At 54.1% G+C, this 17,152-nt stretch overlaps 8 protein-coding genes across 8 annotated transcripts; 3 read left to right on the top strand and 5 right to left on the bottom strand.

Annotated features, from left to right (window-relative positions):
* Positions 1–324: 324 nt before the first annotated feature.
* Positions 325–2,946, top strand: N7498_003640 (putative glutaminase; the record flags this gene model as incomplete). The annotated part of the gene is made up of 4 exons (XM_058450702.1): positions 325–596; positions 654–2,071; positions 2,119–2,249; positions 2,308–2,946. The coding sequence occupies 4 exons, from the start codon at positions 325–327 to the stop codon at positions 2,944–2,946; spliced, it is 2,460 nt and encodes an 819-aa protein (XP_058310164.1).
* Positions 2,947–3,930: 984 nt separating this feature from the next.
* stm1 (uncharacterized protein) lies at positions 3,931–5,284 on the bottom strand (the record flags this gene model as incomplete). The annotated part of the gene is made up of 5 exons (XM_058450701.1): positions 3,931–4,555; positions 4,659–4,785; positions 4,848–5,021; positions 5,137–5,155; positions 5,264–5,284. 5 exons carry the CDS (start codon positions 5,282–5,284, stop codon positions 3,931–3,933), a joined length of 966 nt encoding a protein of 321 aa, XP_058310163.1.
* Positions 5,285–5,728: 444 nt separating this feature from the next.
* N7498_003638 (bZIP transcription factor) lies at positions 5,729–7,109 on the bottom strand (the record flags this gene model as incomplete). Its single annotated transcript, XM_058450700.1, has 4 exons — positions 5,729–6,015; positions 6,064–6,540; positions 6,597–6,813; positions 6,918–7,109. 4 exons carry the CDS (start codon positions 7,107–7,109, stop codon positions 5,729–5,731), a joined length of 1,173 nt encoding a protein of 390 aa, XP_058310162.1.
* A 1,288-nt stretch (positions 7,110–8,397) lies between these two features.
* pex19 (putative peroxisomal membrane protein receptor Pex19) lies at positions 8,398–9,665 on the top strand (the record flags this gene model as incomplete). Its single annotated transcript, XM_058450699.1, has 3 exons — positions 8,398–8,584; positions 8,652–9,478; positions 9,531–9,665. 3 exons carry the CDS (start codon positions 8,398–8,400, stop codon positions 9,663–9,665), a joined length of 1,149 nt encoding a protein of 382 aa, XP_058310161.1.
* Positions 9,666–9,827: 162 nt separating this feature from the next.
* Positions 9,828–10,677, bottom strand: N7498_003636 (uncharacterized protein; the record flags this gene model as incomplete). The annotated part of the gene is made up of 2 exons (XM_058450698.1): positions 9,828–10,036; positions 10,089–10,677. 2 exons carry the CDS (start codon positions 10,675–10,677, stop codon positions 9,828–9,830), a joined length of 798 nt encoding a protein of 265 aa, XP_058310160.1.
* Positions 10,678–11,665: 988 nt separating this feature from the next.
* On the bottom strand, positions 11,666–12,460 carry midA (putative cell wall protein; the record flags this gene model as incomplete). Its single annotated transcript, XM_058450697.1, has 1 exon — positions 11,666–12,460. The coding sequence occupies one exon, from the start codon at positions 12,458–12,460 to the stop codon at positions 11,666–11,668; it is 795 nt and encodes a 264-aa protein (XP_058310159.1).
* Positions 12,461–13,715: 1,255 nt separating this feature from the next.
* On the bottom strand, positions 13,716–14,118 carry N7498_003634 (uncharacterized protein; the record flags this gene model as incomplete). Its single annotated transcript, XM_058450696.1, has 4 exons — positions 13,716–13,798; positions 13,859–13,970; positions 14,018–14,035; positions 14,083–14,118. 4 exons carry the CDS (start codon positions 14,116–14,118, stop codon positions 13,716–13,718), a joined length of 249 nt encoding a protein of 82 aa, XP_058310158.1.
* A 294-nt stretch (positions 14,119–14,412) lies between these two features.
* N7498_003633 (Zn(II)2Cys6 transcription factor) lies at positions 14,413–16,443 on the top strand (the record flags this gene model as incomplete). The annotated part of the gene is made up of 3 exons (XM_058450695.1): positions 14,413–14,956; positions 15,010–15,538; positions 15,591–16,443. 3 exons carry the CDS (start codon positions 14,413–14,415, stop codon positions 16,441–16,443), a joined length of 1,926 nt encoding a protein of 641 aa, XP_058310157.1.
* Between the last annotated feature and the right edge of the window lie 709 nt (positions 16,444–17,152).

The raw sequence follows: 17,152 nt of genomic DNA, 5'->3' as shown, positions 1-17,152 counted from the left end.
TCTCCGCATGACATCATCGGAACGAGCGAACTCAAACTCCAACATTCATTCGGTGCAGAGCTGCAACAGAGAGGAACAGGGTCCAATCAGGATTGCATTTTGCGTTCCCCCTGGACTTTTACTGTACTATAGAACATCCTATACGAACGGGAAGGTACCCGGGGTCGAGTCCGATCCACCTGAGTTCATCGTTCCCCGCATTTCCGCATTCACATTCCTCTGCCCCTTCGTTTCACGCTCCTTCACACTTCTTGGTCCTTCGTGACTTTGGTCCAAGCTCCGATTCCTGCCATTCCTGTCATTCCTTGAGAAAGAGCTGCCACCATGCAGTTGTCACTCGCTGTTCTGGCCGCGGCGGTCACGCAGGCCGCCGTCAGCACAGCTTCAAGGCTCACGCCCCCGGTTCTGCCGTTGACCGTGCGGAATCCCTACCTAAGTACCTGGCTAGGCGATGCTCGCGACGCACCCTGGTCTAAATGGCCCATGTTCTATACCGGAGAAGAGATTGGCCTGTCCTTGATGGCCCAGGTGCCGAGTCAGGGATCCGTATACCCTCTCTTCGGCAAGCCGCAGGATTCCTTGGGCTCGGATGGGGGGTATGAGAGCGCTCTGATGTTTCTTTAATGAAATAGAAGCTAACCAGGTGAATTCAGGTATCAAATTAAATACCCCGTTTATCTTGGAAATAATTACGACGCCTCAACAACCAATTTTACCTATCGCATTGACACCGATGACTCCAAACCTCTTGAAATCACAGTCTCATTCCTCTCGCCCATCACACCGACATCGACTCTGCGGCAGTCTATCCCGGCATCATATATTACTATTGATGTACGAGGCGAGATCGATGTCAACGTTTATATGGATGTGGACGGACGCTGGTTGAGCGGAGACACAGGAAGCCAACTTAAATGGGAGTGGGATACCTTAAATGTCGGAGACAACAAAAACAAGAAGCCAGGTCTTCAGCGGTGGCAGGTTCGCCGAACGACACAGCTTCTATTCACTGAGATCCGCGATCGTGGTGAATGGGGCACTCTCCACTTCACCGGACCTGCCAGTGCCCGCTACGAATCCGGAGAGGCCGACAAGGTGAGGCAAAACTTTGCCAGCTCTGGAGGTTTGCGAAACAAGAATGATGGTCAGTGGCGAGCTATTCGTGATCGCACACCAGTCTTTGCGTTCTCCAAGTTCTTCAATCTCAGCCGACCAGTCGAGTCGGGTTCCGTCAGCGTCACGTTCACCCTCGGTCTTGTACAAACTCCCGTTGTTCAGTATGCATCTGCTCGCGGGCTCACCATGATGCGCCCTCTTTGGGAGTCATGGTTCCCCACTACCGAGGAGCTTCTCACATTCCACTACAATGACTACGCTGCGGCCAGCGCCCTGGCATCCAACTACTCCCAGCAATTGGCCGAGGATGCGTACCTTTCGGGAGCCGACGACTATGTCGACATCGTTGCTCTTAGTGCACGCCAGGTAATGGGCGCTACCACGTTCTCTGGTACTCCGGACAACCCTATCCTGTTCCTCAAGGAGATCTCTTCCAATGGTAACTTCCAAACCATTGATGTGATCTTCCCAGCTTTCCCCTTCTTCTTATACACCAACCCGCGTTGGCTGGCATATTTGCTGGAGCCGCTGATTGAACATATGCTAAGCGGACAATATCCCAACACGTACGCGATGCATGACCTAGGCACCCACTTCCCCAATGCTACTGGTCACCCCGACGGCAACGACGAGTATATGCCGGTAGAGGAGTGCGGTAACATCCTGATCATGGGTCTGGCTATTGCCAATTCGCTTCAATACAAGTATTCATCCGAAGCTTCTTCCATCTGGTCTACTGAGGGATCGAGCTCCTCGACATTCTCCAGCGAGTCATCTGGACTCTTCCCACTTGACAACCTGCAGGTTCTGTCAGGAATCGCTCACCAGGATGGCAAATGGGGTGGCGGTCTAGAGGGAAAGCACCTTGCCGAGAAGTGGGTGAAGCGAAGCTACCGTCTCTGGAAACAATGGACTGGATATCTGGTCGAATTCTCCCTGGAGCCGGCTAATCAACGTAAGTCACCAGCGAACCTTTTCTAACCGGATGCTAACCTGTCACAGTCTCTACGGACGACTTCGCCGGTTGGTTGGCCTTGCAAACCAACCTTGCCTTGAAGGGTATCGTCGGCATCAATGCTATGAGCAAGCTGGCCGAGTTGACTGGCCACGACTCTGACGCCTCGTACTTCAAAGTAGGCCAAGCGGACCTCAAATCCATGCAGAGAACAATTAACTAATAGCAAAAACCAGGACATTGCCGAGAAGTACATCGCGAAATGGGAAGAATTCGCCATGTCCCGGGACGGCACGCACGCCAAACTTGCCTACGACTGGTACGGTTCCTGGACCACAATCTACAACCTATACGCCGACGCACAGCTCTGCTTCCACCTAGAAGGCACCGCCTCATCCAACAAGACCAAGTCACCCGGCTTCGTTCCCCGGCACATTTACCAGAAAGAGTCCGTGTGGTACCACTACGTGCGCCAGAAATTCGGCCTTCCCCTCGACAGCCGGCACCTGTACACCAAGACAGACTGGGAGTTCTTCTCGATGGCCGTGGCATCCAAGCCCGTCCGCGCTGAGATCCTCGAGTCCGTTGCACGCTGGGTCAATGAGACGGTGACGGACCGCCCGTTCACGGATCTGCATAACACCGAGGGCGATGGAAACTTCCCCGGTCCCAACTTCTTTGCGCGCCCTGTTATCGGCGGCCACTTTGCTTTCTTGGCGCTGGAGCGGGCGTGTGGTGGTCGTGCTATGAAGGGATTGTCCTTCTTGGATGATGTTGACGAAGAGACCGTCCAGGCTTGGGCTCATAGTGCCCAGGTTGCGGCGGAGGAGTTTACTCATCCGTCTAGGAACCATCACGGTGATGGAGAGCTTTAACGTCATCTCCTTTGGTGGTCCTGTTGGGGGTGAAAATCCAAGGGCTGGTGGAGATGGTGGTTTCAACTGTTGTCTGCACTTTTGCTTCTTGATACCCCCCTAGCAAAGTAAAGTAGTTCCAGACTCCGAAGTTTCGGGTCTTCCAAGGTTCGGTACGTAGCTTTGAGGTTGGAGAAAGTGGAGGTACATGGTTACATACAACCTTCAATTGCCTCCTGCAATTCAATATTGATATCAGGATAACCTTAGAATCAGTGGGAGAGAGGATGTTTCATATGACTCTGCTTCACTTCATCCTATGTACAATCATCAATAGTAAAGAGGGAAAGGGAGAGGAGAGATTTTCGTAGTAAAGCTGCTTGCTGGTGGAAGATTCTGGGGAGATTGCATCCTCATCCTGGAATGTCTGTTGACTGCTCCGGTTCCATTCCAGTCATGTTGTACATTCCAACCTTTCCCAGCCAAGTTGTGTCACGAAGACACCTCCCGAGATCGGGATATAAGTCTACAGCCCGAATAACACCGAGTCCAAGTTCAGATGAAGGATTTCATTGCGTTACTAGGTTTTTCAAGACTTGTGGGTTTAAATCAAATTACATGGGCCCGTTGAATTTCAGTCATCCAATTCACGTTTGCACGCATCCACATCCGAAGAAACATGTCAAGAGCACACAAAAGAACCCGGCCGTCTCATATCAAAGAGAGCAAACCAGGTGACTATTTTTATTTGAGGCTTCCCTGAATATCAGAAACCAATTCCCTTCTTCCACTGCTCCCTACCCAGTCGCATCAGAAAAAAACAGAAACTCGCGAAAACAATCAATCACATATCGCACGAGCTGAATTTCCATGGACTCATGCAGATCAGAAAAACCTCCCAAGTGCTATGTCACACCTAGAGAACGGGGATGACAGAGAAGGGAAAGAAGGGGAAAAGTCCAGGGAAGGCAGTCCCGTCCAGGGCGCTGGGGGCGTTGGAATGATTTAGTTGCCGCCCAGGCTGGGGAAGTTCTTCTCGTCGACGGTAGGACCGGCGGGGCCACGGGCACCACCACGACCGCCGCGAGGAGCACTAGCAGGGGCACCACGGGGGGCACCAGAGCCACGGGGAGCACCGCCGCGAGGAGCACCGCGGGAAGGACGGTCACCACGGTCGCCACGGTCACCACGGGGAGCGCGGTCACCACCACGGCCGCCACGGCCACCACGGGGGGCGGGGCCGGAGCGAGGCTGCTCAACGAAGCGCAGGTCGACGTCGAGGAAGTTCTTCTCCTTGCGCTGCTTCTGGCGCTGGGTCTTCTCGCCAGAACCCTGGAAGTAAGCCTCCTCCTCCTTGTGCTCAACCTCCTTGGCGTTGGCCCACTTCTTGTCCTCCTTGACGCCCTCGTTGGCGGCACGGACGGGCTTGGCAGCCAGGCTCTCGCGGGCGGCCTTCTCAGCCAGGTAGTCGGAGAAGGACTTGGAGTTGTCGGGCTCCTCAACCTCCTCGGCGGGGGTCTGGGGAGCGTTCTCCTCGTCCTTGGCGAGCTTCTCACCCTGGCGCTCGTCATCCCAGGCCTTCTCGCCGCTCTCGGCACCCCAGCCCTGCTGGACCTGCTTGCGAGTGTCACTGTAATAGTCGTTAGTCTTCGTTTTGATAAAATCCCCGGCAACCCGAAACGATCGATGTTCGTCTCTTCTCGTTCGGCTTCCTCGGCTGAGGGGTCGCTTACGTCTGACCAGTGCGGGACTGGCGGTCACCACGGCCACGGCCACCACGGCCGCCGCGGGCGGGCTGCTCAGCCTCGTCGGTGGGCTTGGAGCGGTTGTTGGTGCGACCGGCGTTGCGGTCGCGGAAAGCTATGGGACCACGTCGTCAGTTCTTGCGATTCGCATCGAGTCTCCACGATCACATCACATACCGGCCTCGTTGCCGGCGGTCACGCGGCCACCACGGCGGTTGTTGTTGCCCTCGCGGGGAGCAGCGGTGGGAGCCTCCTTGGGAGCATCGCGCTTGCCGACGCGGGCAGCGGGGCGGTCGACGGCCTTAGCGGGGGGAGGGGCGGGTCTGTTAGGGTCGAGCTCAGGGTCATTGCCTGCAATTGAAAAGACGATGCGTTAGAGGACGAAGAAAATTGCGCTTGCAGGAGATGGAATCCCAAAGCACTTGGGGTGAGGGGAGAGGTGATCCGGAAGCTGGTAAAAACTCACCAAGAAGCTCGTAGAGGTTCTATTTGCCGGAGAAAAAAGCAGACAAAGGTTAGCCACAGTTCCGATGCACCGTCCAAGCTCAATTGTGCAGTCGCAAAGCACGTCTTGAAGCTCCAGTTCAGCGTACCTTGGACCGGATTTCGGTCATGACGCCTGCCTGTTGCGGAGACCTTCCGGACGGGAAGGTTCTCGACGATCACAAACAGATCAGTATAAAGGGTTAAAACGGGCACAAGGCAGAACCTGCACAGGATCCGGCCTCAACGATGATGATGAATGGGTGGCTTTAGGTGGTTCACAAGGTGAAAGAAGGAGGTTTGTGGTGCACGACGAATCCGGTTAGGCCCGATTTACTAAGCGAATCAGGCTAGGGCTTAGGGTATCATGGCGTCACTGGCGGAGCATGGCATCATACATTTTCCATTTTATACATGCTTTTTAGGTAGTTTCGGGGGTTTAATCGACTTCATCCTGGCTTTAATGCGCCGTATACCCGTAAAATATACTTGTAAAAGGTTCACAGTAGACATATAGACAAAACTATGACCCTGGTATCAATCCAACGCCGGGCAATGCAAAATCACTTTTGTTCTCACGTCCGAGAATTGTTCTGCTCGTAGTTAAACGGCGTTGGGAAATGCATGCTGGCACTGAGCCCGAACGGATCCGCATCCAACATTGGCTCGTACTGGCCCAGCAGCTGGTTTGCATTCCCGAAATCTCCGGGGTTCCCGTCCCCACCGGGAGGAGCGTTGAACCCTGTGATATGTGGTCCCGACGCTACCGACTGCGGTGTGAATCCCGGTACTCCGTAGGGTGTATTTACTGAGCCGTCTTGATCTTCGTCCACGAGATCGGCCTGTGCGTCGTATTCTTGTTCTGCGGGGGGTTAGCAAGAATACCGGTTTCAAAGATTCAAGGACTTACCAAGTTGGTCGTAATGCTTCTGGAAAGGGGATGGGTAATATGCCGCGGCAACGTTCCGTCCACGTGGCCCCCGAGGCTTCGAGTCCGACGGGTCAGTTTGCGGCATGCTCATGCCCGGCGGCGAGGACTGGTTGTTGAAAGTTCGCGGTTGTGGCAACAGCTGGGGACGACCCCCCTGTGATTCTACCCCAACGGGTGACATGCCACCCTGGAAACCGAATCCGGGCGACTTGGCGTGGGACGGCGAGGACACGTGCGAGGTAGGCGTGGGCTGGAACTGCGGAGACGGCACACCGTATGCACCCTCCCGCTGCGACATGCCGAAGACATCGGGCTTGGTGGCAATACCGGCGGGATGCCTTTGCCCGGGGCGAGGGCCAAGAGGTCCTGGAGCCGACTTGGGGGGCATAGGGTTCGCCTTCGCGGAAGCGCCCGGTGCTCCCGTCTTCAAGCGTAGCTCTGCCTGTACATCGATACCTGGATTATCAAGTCAGTCATGGGAGTTCAATTGACGGTTGAAAAATGGCACCCACCCTTTTCGAGAAGGATTCGCTCCAGCAAAGAGTTTTTATATCGTAGCATCAGACACTCGTCTGCAGCGGTGCGATGACTCTGTTGCAGACTCTGTAAAGAATCTTCATTGCGCTTGATGGTGGTTTCGAGCTGACGGATATATTCGGTCCGTCGCTCACGGAAGGCAGCCTGCGCCTGTCTGTTGCGCTGCTTACGCTCTTCCGAGGTGGCATATATCTATCCAAAGTAAGTAAAAAGGCTATCAAAAAGGACAGTGACACATGTGAAGGCAAAAGAATGCGGGGCCCCGGATTACTGCAAGGAGAGAAGATGTTACGTACAGGTTTTCTGCCACCCTTCCTCTTCTGAGTCTGCGCGGGGTCCTGAGTTAAAGGCTCCGCCTCAGCATCGGGAGTTGACACGTTCGAACTGATAGAACCCGAACCGTCCGGCAACGGTTCGGACTTGGGCACGACGGGGTCCATGACCGTGTCATTATGCTCGGGGTGAGAGGTCTCGACCATAGAGACCATTGGAATGGACGATCTTCCTGGATCGCGACTCGTCCCTGTTTGCCCTTTCCCTGCAGGCCGGTCTTCGGACACGGACCAGCTCAGCAAGACCTGAAGCTATCCCCCCGCCGAACCACGGGCTTTGGGACAATCAACAATGAAAATTCAGATCGGAGATCAAAAACAGGCGCAAGAGACGCGCGGCTAAGCGGTAAGGGACGTAGCGAGTGAGAGGCGAGAGAGTGACATAAAAAAAAATTGGATTATGAGAAAGGAAGAGTCAGAGAATGGAGATAAACGGGATGTCGGGGGGAGGAAGGGAGAAATGTGTAAAGCGATTGACTAAACGAATAATAACGTTGATTCGTCTGACCCCAAGGCTCCTTGGGGCATTGGAGGGGAAAGAGAGGGGCCTTCGCCTATTGACTTTTTTCTTTTCTTTTTTTTTTCTCCTCTTCGCCTTTGCGCCGCCAACCACTGCCGGCAACGGGTCCACCTGTCCACTCGAGAGCCCCAGACGGACGAATTCCAGTGGCCAATTCGCAAGGTCCTTCCTTTCGTGTCGCACGATACGATGTGGCATGAACAGAAGTACCCAGTAACCTACATGGGGGGTACCTACCGCTAGGTATTGCTAGGGGCAGGATACCTCCGCGGAGAAGTCATACGGACGTCAAAAGAAACACGAGGGAGGCGAGGAGACAGCAAATCCTGACGAGGGCATCCAAGGTTCGCCGAATAGCCGATACCGGGGCGAACCGGGGTCGCACGTTGCTGGACGGCGTTTTCCGCCTAGGCTCAGTTCAGTTCACCGCGGGGGTTTCAGGGGAACGCACGTCAGGTGGTCTCGACCCGACCAGGAAGTTCAAAAGAGAAATGCTACGGATCATGCGATGCGGTCGAAGCCACCGGGCTCTTAGGCCCCCGGATCCCTTGACATCATGCAATACTGGTTGCGTTGCAGATTCTCGCCCGCGTTCCGTGCGGGGGATTATGAAACTGAACTATTGGACTGGACCTTAAAACTACTTCCACTGTATATTCTCGGGTGGAATACGAGATCGTAGATGATCGTGGGACGCCATCGCACTTTACCTCATTCTACCTAGAACAGGTAGTGAGTTATACACCGAAGTTATACACGGTGCACCGTAATGATGAACCCTCGGCGATCGGCGTTCGGTTCCCCGCCGACTGGAGCTCGTCACATGCCGTGACTAGCCATCAAAACTCGGCCTCGTCTGTCGGACTAGACAAGCGTCGTTCGGCTTGCTCGCCTCCGACCTTTGATCTCCCGATCTCATACATCATGGAGACTTCCGGCCAACCTGGTCAGCCTGGCCCGCAGCAGGATTCTACTTCTCCCGCGCCCGTCCCTTCATCGACCGAGCAGCCCGCCCCCGCCGCACCTGCAGAACCCCCGCAGAAAGAGGTTGATCAACAGAAAGGCAATGACGATGACGAAGACGAAGACTCGGACTTTGACGAACTTGACGGTACGTCGCCATCTTAACCCTCGGCGCTATCATCCACGAACCAATCACCGTACTAACGTTACAACAGACGTTCTGGATGACTTCTCCAAACCGAAAGCCCAGCCCGCACAACCTGCTCCCGCGCCTGCGCCGGCGGATACGACGGGCGTCGCCCCGCCCGATTTCGACGAGGATGCCTTCCTAAAGCAGCTAGAGAAGGACATGGCCAACATGATGGGCAACGCGGGACCCGGAGGTGGGCCCGGCACCGCGGAGCAGCCGGACTTCCAAAACGCCGTGAATCAGGGTGCCGACGTCTTCGCGAAACAGCTCGAGGAGAGCGGAATCCCGCCGGGCGATTTCTTGAAGCAGCTCCTGGCGGACGTGATGGCCGAGGAGGGTGGGGCTGGCGAAGGGTCCGGCGCGAAACCGTCGGCGGCTGCTGCGCCGGCTGTTGCGCCGACCAACGCCTCGGCCGGTGGTGAACAACCCGCCGAGTCGTTCAACGATGCTATCCAGCGGACAATGGAGCGCATGAAGGAATCTGGCAACAAGGCGACCGAGGCGGCGAGCACGGATGACGGCTCGGATGATATGCTGGCGCAGTTGCTCAAGGCTGTAGAGGCCGGCGCGGCGGGTGCAGGCGAGGACGGTGACTTGACGAAAATGTTCATGGGTATGATGGAGCAGCTATCGAACAAGGAGATGCTTTACGAGCCGATGAAGGAGCTGGATGGGAAGTTCGGACCGTGGATCGAGAAGAACAAGGCCGAGGATAAGGTTCCCGCGGAGGACATGTCGCGCTACGAGACGCAGGCAAAGGTTGTGAAGCAGATCGTGCAGAAGTTCGAGGAGCCCGGATATACGGATGAGGATCCCAAGTGTCGGGAGTATATCTGGGAGCGGATGCAAGAGGTAAGATGGTCCTGGTTCGTGTTTGGTGTTCTCATACTGATATTATCTACAGATGCAAGCCGCAGGCAGCCCGCCGGAGGAACTGATATCCAACCCTCATATGGCGGATCTGGGAGGTCTCGGAGGTCTCGGAGCCGCTGCAGGTGCAGGAGGAGCCGAAGGAGTTCCCGACTGCCCGCAACAATAAAGATTTTGGGATCATTTTGATACACATTCATGTTCATCGGCTTGCTCTGTTCTGTACATATACACAACCACGTCGATACCCTTATTTACTCCCAAGGCATCCGCATGATTTCAAACCCGAAACGCCACTCGATGCAATAACCCCTCTAAGATAATCAGACAATCAAGACATATCCATATCCTGGTTCGACTGTGCCGGGTCCGAGATGGTCATGAAGATATCGTCGTATTCGTCATCGCTGAAAGACGCATTCGGCCGAGCCGTCTGATCTTGATACTGTTGGCCATTCGAGGCCATAGTCTCCTGCATGGCCATTTGCATAGCCTCTTCCTCGGATATAAACTCATTCAGAGCATGTGCATCAGCCTCATCTATACAACAATTAGCGAGTGTCCGCAGTCGTAAACGTCAGGTGAAACCTACCAGGAAGCATATCGTCCTCCTCGGGCTCGAACTTCTGTATAATGCCAGCGGCATCCCGCGCCATTGACTCCTCCCACCGCCGCTTATCAGCAAGGTGCTCCATCATCATCATCTGCTCGCCCCGAGCCTCAAAGCGGCCGCTGTCACGCTCGTTTTTGACGCGGTTCATAAATATCTTGCGCGTCTTCGAGCGCACGAGCGAGTTGGACGTCTTCATAGGGTTTGCAATCTGCGACGCATAGCGCTCCGAGTATTTAGGACGTGTCGAGGGTGATGGAGAAGTGGGCGACATGATGGAGGATTGCTGGGGAAAGAAGGGCGTAGACGCGCCGAACAGATTGGGTGAGACCTGCTCTTGCGACTGGTTCTCATTGTGGTTTGAGAAAGTCGGGAGGACTGGGGAGCTCTGCGTATTCCGGTCGAAACTGGGTTTCTGGGCCTGACCCGCGCGAGTCGGGGATCCCATTGTCCATGGGGGAGTGGCGATGTTGGAGCTGCGCGGGCCCAGCGGCGATGGCCGGACTGGGGAGAACTGGCTTGTTTGGCGGAAGGGGGTTGAGGGAGAGGAGGGTAATTGTGCTGCGAACATTGTGACCGTGGTGAGTGGTGAGATTTGGCTCAGTGGGTTCCGTGGTTCGGAAATGGAAGTGTGTTGTGATATTGCTGAGTCCGGGGATTGGGTTCTTCAATCTGATTATCAGGCTAAATTGAGTAACGATATGAATAGAAGCTTATCAGCTGAAGTGGGAATCGCGACTTTTCAATGAGGTGAGAGAGGCTGGGGAGATTGTCGATCTCATTGTATCGCATCGCGACGCGCATTCCACGCCACGTGATGATCGCGTAGGCACATCAGGTGTCGATCGCGGAACTCATGCGAAATCGGGGTCCGATCTTATCTGAGCTGCCTATCGATCGTTGCTTGGAGTATGAGGTAATAGTCTGATGTCTGTCCCTCCATTTGGTCTACTAAATTCGACGACACCGTCCTCTGCGGTTCTTAAACCCCCCGCGTGACGCATCTGCCACTACGGACCGCGAGCAGGAATTACTTGGCAGCCGAGACGGTACGGTACCTTAGGCTGCCTGTGTCTTGTTCAAATGATTCCAATGTTACTTTCAATTTCAAAACCGGGGAATGACCAAGGCTTGAAGGAAGTGATGTATTAAGTAACAAGAGATGTGATGATAAGAATCATGTAAGAGAAAGCCAAGCGCTTTGACTGGGGAATCACGCAGGATAACAAGGCAGAGCCGAGAGAACGGAGTGCCGAAAACAGATAATCGAGGTGCGATCACAAGGAGTGTGGAGGTTGCTGAAGAATAACGCTGAAAGGAGTGAAGTCGAGTCTATGATGCTGAAAGGAGTGGAGGGGCGAAATGCTCAACCCCGAAGAAGTATAAAAAGATTCGCAACCAAAGAAAAGAAAAAGCAATCGTGACCTTCGCCTGTTCCTGCCCATAGCGCCTGATAATTGCATGAAGATCGTACAGAGATTTTTACACTTCGAACGCCGTCGAACCGCCATACGCCGCTGGGCACTGGTCTTCCTCAGTGCCAGGTTCAAGACAGATGTCTAGAAGTTAGATGCGGCGTTGACAGGGCCAGGGTTGTGATACTGGTCCAGTGTGCTCCGGAATGGGGTGCCGCCCTGAGCCGGGCTGGGGGCCTTCTCGCGAGGGCCAGTGCCGACAGCGGTACCACCCATCAGATCATCATCGTCATCATTGTACTGCTCGCTGCGCTTCTTTTGGATGCGCCAGACCACGACAGCCAAAACACCCAGCAGGATTGCACCGCCGACACCGACCACCACACCGATGATGATCTTCTTGTCAGACTCGGACACACCGCTGCTCGAAGAGCTCTTGCTGTCGCTGTTAAGCGAGGGCGAGGTCGGGCCCGAGGTGGGAGTGGAGGTTGTCGTCATAACATTGGCAATGGTGCTGTCGCCGATAGTTTGGTAGGAGGTGACGGTCTTCACGACCGGCTTCTGAGTAGTCGAGCTAGTGTCAGAGGCAGAGGTGGTGGAGCCGTCGTGGGTGGTGGAAGTAGGTTCATTTTTAGTGGTGTGAGTTGTTGTTGTTGAGGGGGCTTCGCTGGAAGAGGTGGTGGAAGCAACACTCGCGGACGTGGAAGTGGTGGAAGGGGCCTCCTTTGAGGTAGTCGACGCTTCGGAGGAAGTAGAAGTGGCCGAAGTCTCAGAAGCGGAGGGAGTGGTGCTGGGAGTCTCGGAAGTGGAGGTTTCAGTCGCTGCACTGGACGAGGGCTCGGTGAGATCGCTGAGCAGGTCGGAAGCCCCTGCACTCTGAGCCGCAGCAGCGGTCAGAAGCAGTGCCTGAATGACGAAGGAGAGTTTGGCGAGACGCATGGTGTAAACGAGGGACACCTCAAGGATGAGGTCAAGGTTGGATAATAACGATCGTGGAATATGAAAAGAGGGAAAAAGGGAGATCAGGAGAAACGGCGCAACAAAGCAAGGCACTAACCCGATCGGGACCCACTCGCCCGGCCCTACTGTAGTCTCCGGATTGCGTTTTCGATTTCAGGCCACCGGCCATCTCAGGGTTACATGTGTATTCAGTACTAAAACCTACGCGAATGACCACGGTCATATTCAGTGGGAACGAAGTGCCCATAACACAGATTTTGTCCATACGAGGGGCTGTTGTGTGTGGGAAGGCATTCGCGTCCCGGGCCCAAACGGGGGTCACGGCACCCATTTGGTCCACTCGCTCCACCCCCTCGCGCTCGATCATCCCATAATTAGCAACCCTCGGCCTGACGTCCTCCACATGGCATCAGGTCCTGCAGCTCAATACGACCATACTACCCACCCTTCACCACCCTCCATGTCGATCATGGCTATTCCATGCACTCAGCGGCTATCCCCAGCTCCCAGCCGTGATCCCGGGGTTCCAGTCTCCTCGGTGGTCCAAGCCGTCGTAGCCGATGACTAGCCCTAACTAGGCCGGGTGGCGCTGAGTTGGCAGGGAGAAGTTGTGAGAGTGTGCCGCCTCACGTGCATTGATTGCATTATGAACTTGGCGGCAGTCCGTGACTCTACGAGCGAGGAGTCGACGTCTCGAGAATGCGTTGCCCGGGAAAGATTCTAGACCAGGGGTAAGCCGGGGACTATGGGGCCTGTCCTACCGTGGGAGAGATTGCCTAGCCCTGGAATGGTCCGTGGAAGTTTGCCTTACTGGGTTCTGGTCGGGTAGACAGCCGAGCGATTTACGTCGGATCTACAAGCTTTTGAGGCGGCTTTTATCTTATTTGCCTGATGCCCTACGAGTCTTTACTTGGCCCAATCCGACTCGTGTAGGAACCTATTATGCTCCTACCGGTAGTTATTTAGTTAAGACCGCCTGTATGCTCCAAATTTCAAATCCCAGCCAGGAGATTCAACGCCAAGCGGGAACAGCGGAAAGAACGGTACCGTTGCTCTACGGACAAGTATACAGGGGCGCATTCCATGAAGCGATACATCTTACTCTATGCCCTAATTTTGATGATTTTCTGGAGAGGAAGAGAGAAAGAGAGAGAAAGCGAAAAAGAGACCATGTTCAACTCGTGGGTATCATCCAACTTTTACCGAACGCCAAAGCAATGCCGATGCCTCATTTTCACAATTTGTTCCGAGGGTTTCCCTTCACCTGATCCTTGATTTCCTCCTTGAAGTACTTTATGAACTTGTTGAAACTGGATTCTGCATATCGATCAGCCATGCTGCACCGGTTGCACCGGAGCTCGTCGGGCGGAGGCATACCGTTGTTCTCCAGGGACGTCCGAGATGGTTCGGGTGGAATGCCATGACGGATATGTTGCACACGCTGATGGACTCGACCGACCATCTGATGGAAGATGGGACTTCGCAGGAGCTGCATGGGTTAGTTGAGATCACCGCTTCACCGGGTTAGGCACGTACTCTGGTGGTCAGCCAGATCTGGAGATGTCAGCGACTGCAAAGTTCTGACCAGAGAGAATACGTACCTCCAGGGTTCTCAGCCAGAACTGATTCCACACCATGTTGGCGACGCGGAGTGTTGGATGGCAAAAAGCGGAGGCCGAGGGGAAAAGGCCGAGATGCTCTTAGTAAGCCCCGCACCGAATTTCCAATGATACCTCGCGGGCGATTTTCTTTCCCTGGCGACGCCTTGTACGTTCTGCAGCACTCTATCTGGCTTCGACCGCGCGATTCTCCCAAGCCAGCGATGACCGAGTGGTCTCGCCCACCCTGCGACCGTTCCTGACCGCGATGGCGAGTTGCACAGCACTCGTGGCTAGCTTCTTTATACTCCGCAACCTTCCACTTCGTCAATCATGACCAAAGGTTGTTATACCTGTCGCCGCCGCCGCATCATCTGCGATAATGGCCAGCCCACCTGCAGGAAGTGTCACGATGCGGGGAAAGAATGTCTTGGTTACCAGAAGCCTCTGGTCTGGGTCAAAGGTGGCGTGGCCAGTCGCGGCAAGATGATGGGCCGCAGCTTCGACGATGTGAAACAACCAGCAGACAGCTCGAAATCCCAACATACCACTCAAGTGCAAGCTTCCACGGCACCGAATACCGGATTTGGATTTTCCCCTATAGCTGAAACGTCGTCCGACACCGAGTCACCGGGATCTGGAACCCATACGAGCCCCGAACAGCATACTTGGGCTCTGGAACCGTCTGAGGATATAACTTTCAGAGCTGAAGATGCAGAAACACTGCTGAATTTCAGTCCACCGGAGGAGCCCGAAACCAGGGTAGTTCATGTCCCTCGGGATACCGTTCAGTCCCAGTACATCCCGGCCCCGTGGGGACTGGTAGATCCTATGCTTAAAGGTCTCAGCCAGACTGCACGTTTCTACCTCTATCACTGTATGGACTAACTCATGCCCTCTCAACCTTTCTAAATGTACTGACCCTCCTAGATAATCAAAACATGGCAGAAGACTTCGTGGTGTATGACCAGACCAAGAATCCGTGGCGAGATATCATTGCGTTGGTCGGCGACTCGCCCGTTCTCGCACATGGCTTATCTGCCATGGGAGCACTTCATTACTCACTTATGACGAATTCAGACTCTTCGGTGATGCCTTGGACATCCTATGACCCCACGCCTGGCCCTTCTCACCTGTCCCCAGAGGAAATCGAAACCATGATGATGCCCGCCAGCGCACGACGGCCTACGTCCCAGCCATACCAACATTTCCTTGAATTTAAGCAGCGAACGCTTGGCCAGCTGTCTAAGGATCTGACAAATCCTGAAATGCAAAATGACGATCGGACCTTGGCCGCCATCGTTGTCCTCGCTCTTTTGGATCTCTTCGAGTCGGGTAGCGGCGCATGGAGTTATCATATTGAAGGCGCAAAGAAGCTTCTTCGAAGTCGACCCGAAAACGAACTTGGAAAAGGCATTCTCCAAGGACTCGAAACATTTGCAATCGACGGGTGTTTAATGTATGTGACGCGATGCCCCTGTGTACTGCACTCCAACTAACCTTCCTACCAGAATGGAAATCATGGGATCTACACTCGCACGTCCGGGTGTTCTCTCCAAGCCCTTCTACTCCGATACCCTGAGACCAGCCATGCTCAAAAGACTCGAAGTAACATCTTGGGTCGGGTGCCCAGCCTACCTCCTTGAAGTCATCTTCTTCGTTCACGGCCTCTGGTACCCAGACTCCGATGCCACCACCAATCCGCAACCTACAGCTTTCCTCCAATCTATGCAGCAAGATCAAGGTATCACCTTCGAGTCATTTGCTGCACTCCTCCAAGGCATTCGCAACTTCGATCCAGCCGCCTGGGCTCAAGAAATGCAGGCCTTCTACTTCATCTCTGACCTTTCTTGCCGCACCGCCCTCGCCGCCTCCTACAAAGCCGCCGTCTACCTATACACCAGCCGTGTACTCTCCCGCGCAAGACAGGGCTTCTCACCCCCCTGGACCGACATCGGCGTCCCAGCTGACCACCCTCTCGTCTGCAGTGAACTCATCACCCAAATCTGCTCCGTTCCTCCCTCCGACCCGCACTTCAAATGTCTCATCTGGCCCACCTTCATTGCTGGCGCCGAATGCCCCCGCTCGCAGCGCGCACTCATCCTCGAGGAGCTGGGCGCCCTCTACAATGCGGTCACCAGCGTCAACGTTCGCAACGCCGCCTGGGTCCTTCGTCTCATGTGGGAGAAACATGATCTCAAACGGTCCAAGCGTCACGGAAACTTTTCTTCGGGATTCGCGGGTGAACAGATGGAAAGCGGCATTTTTGAATACGATAACGACATCTACAACGATGAAGTCGACAGTGCATTCGACTGGATCGATGAAATGGACGAGTCGCGTCTAGATTGGCTCTTCATCTGATCGTTTCCGCGAAAACCTCGATGTACAACCGCCCGAACCCCAGGGATTCTTCCACGAATAATGTTTATAATGCTTGTACATAATGCAATGAGCGTACCTGTATATTGGACGATTCAGATGAAATTAAATTTTCGAACTTGGAAGTTGATAGTCAACACCGTGCGATCCATTAGTTACGGGAACGGACATAAAAGTTCCTCGAAGAGGGCTATCTCGTAGCAGCATGGGCATAAATCGATCAAAAGACCTTGAACTTGTGTTCAACCATCCAAAGATCTGCTCAAATAGACGTTATTCGACGTTGAAATACAGACACAGCAAGACTGACTGAAAGAAACCGGGTATATCAAATTTTTTGGGTTTCGGGAAGAGAATTAGGTTGTCGCGGAGAAAGGAGATGATCAAGGGTGTATAGGAAGAGGATAAATGAAATGGAAGAAAGTCACAGTGAAAAATGCCCAGGATGAGGACGAGTAGGAGAAGAGAAGACGTGGAAGCCAGAGAAAGGACGCTAGGGTAAAAAAAAAATGAGAGAGAGAAGAAAAATGACAAAGGACAAAAAGGGGAATGAAGCGCTTGATCGGATTCTTTTGCACGGAAATGGAAGTTAGACGATGATATAAGAATGAATTCTACTGCAGCTCGGTAGCTCAACAGTATCAACATCAACATCTTGGGGAGTCCAGAGTCGCCAGCGGAAAAAGAGATA

This window comes from Penicillium cinerascens (genome assembly GCF_028974065.1).
Source record: "Penicillium cinerascens strain IBT 15544 chromosome Unknown contig_24_segment0_segment0, whole genome shotgun sequence".
Lineage (NCBI taxonomy): Eukaryota > Fungi > Ascomycota > Eurotiomycetes > Eurotiales > Aspergillaceae > Penicillium > Penicillium cinerascens.
This window is presented reverse-complemented; position numbering and strand designations above follow the sequence as displayed.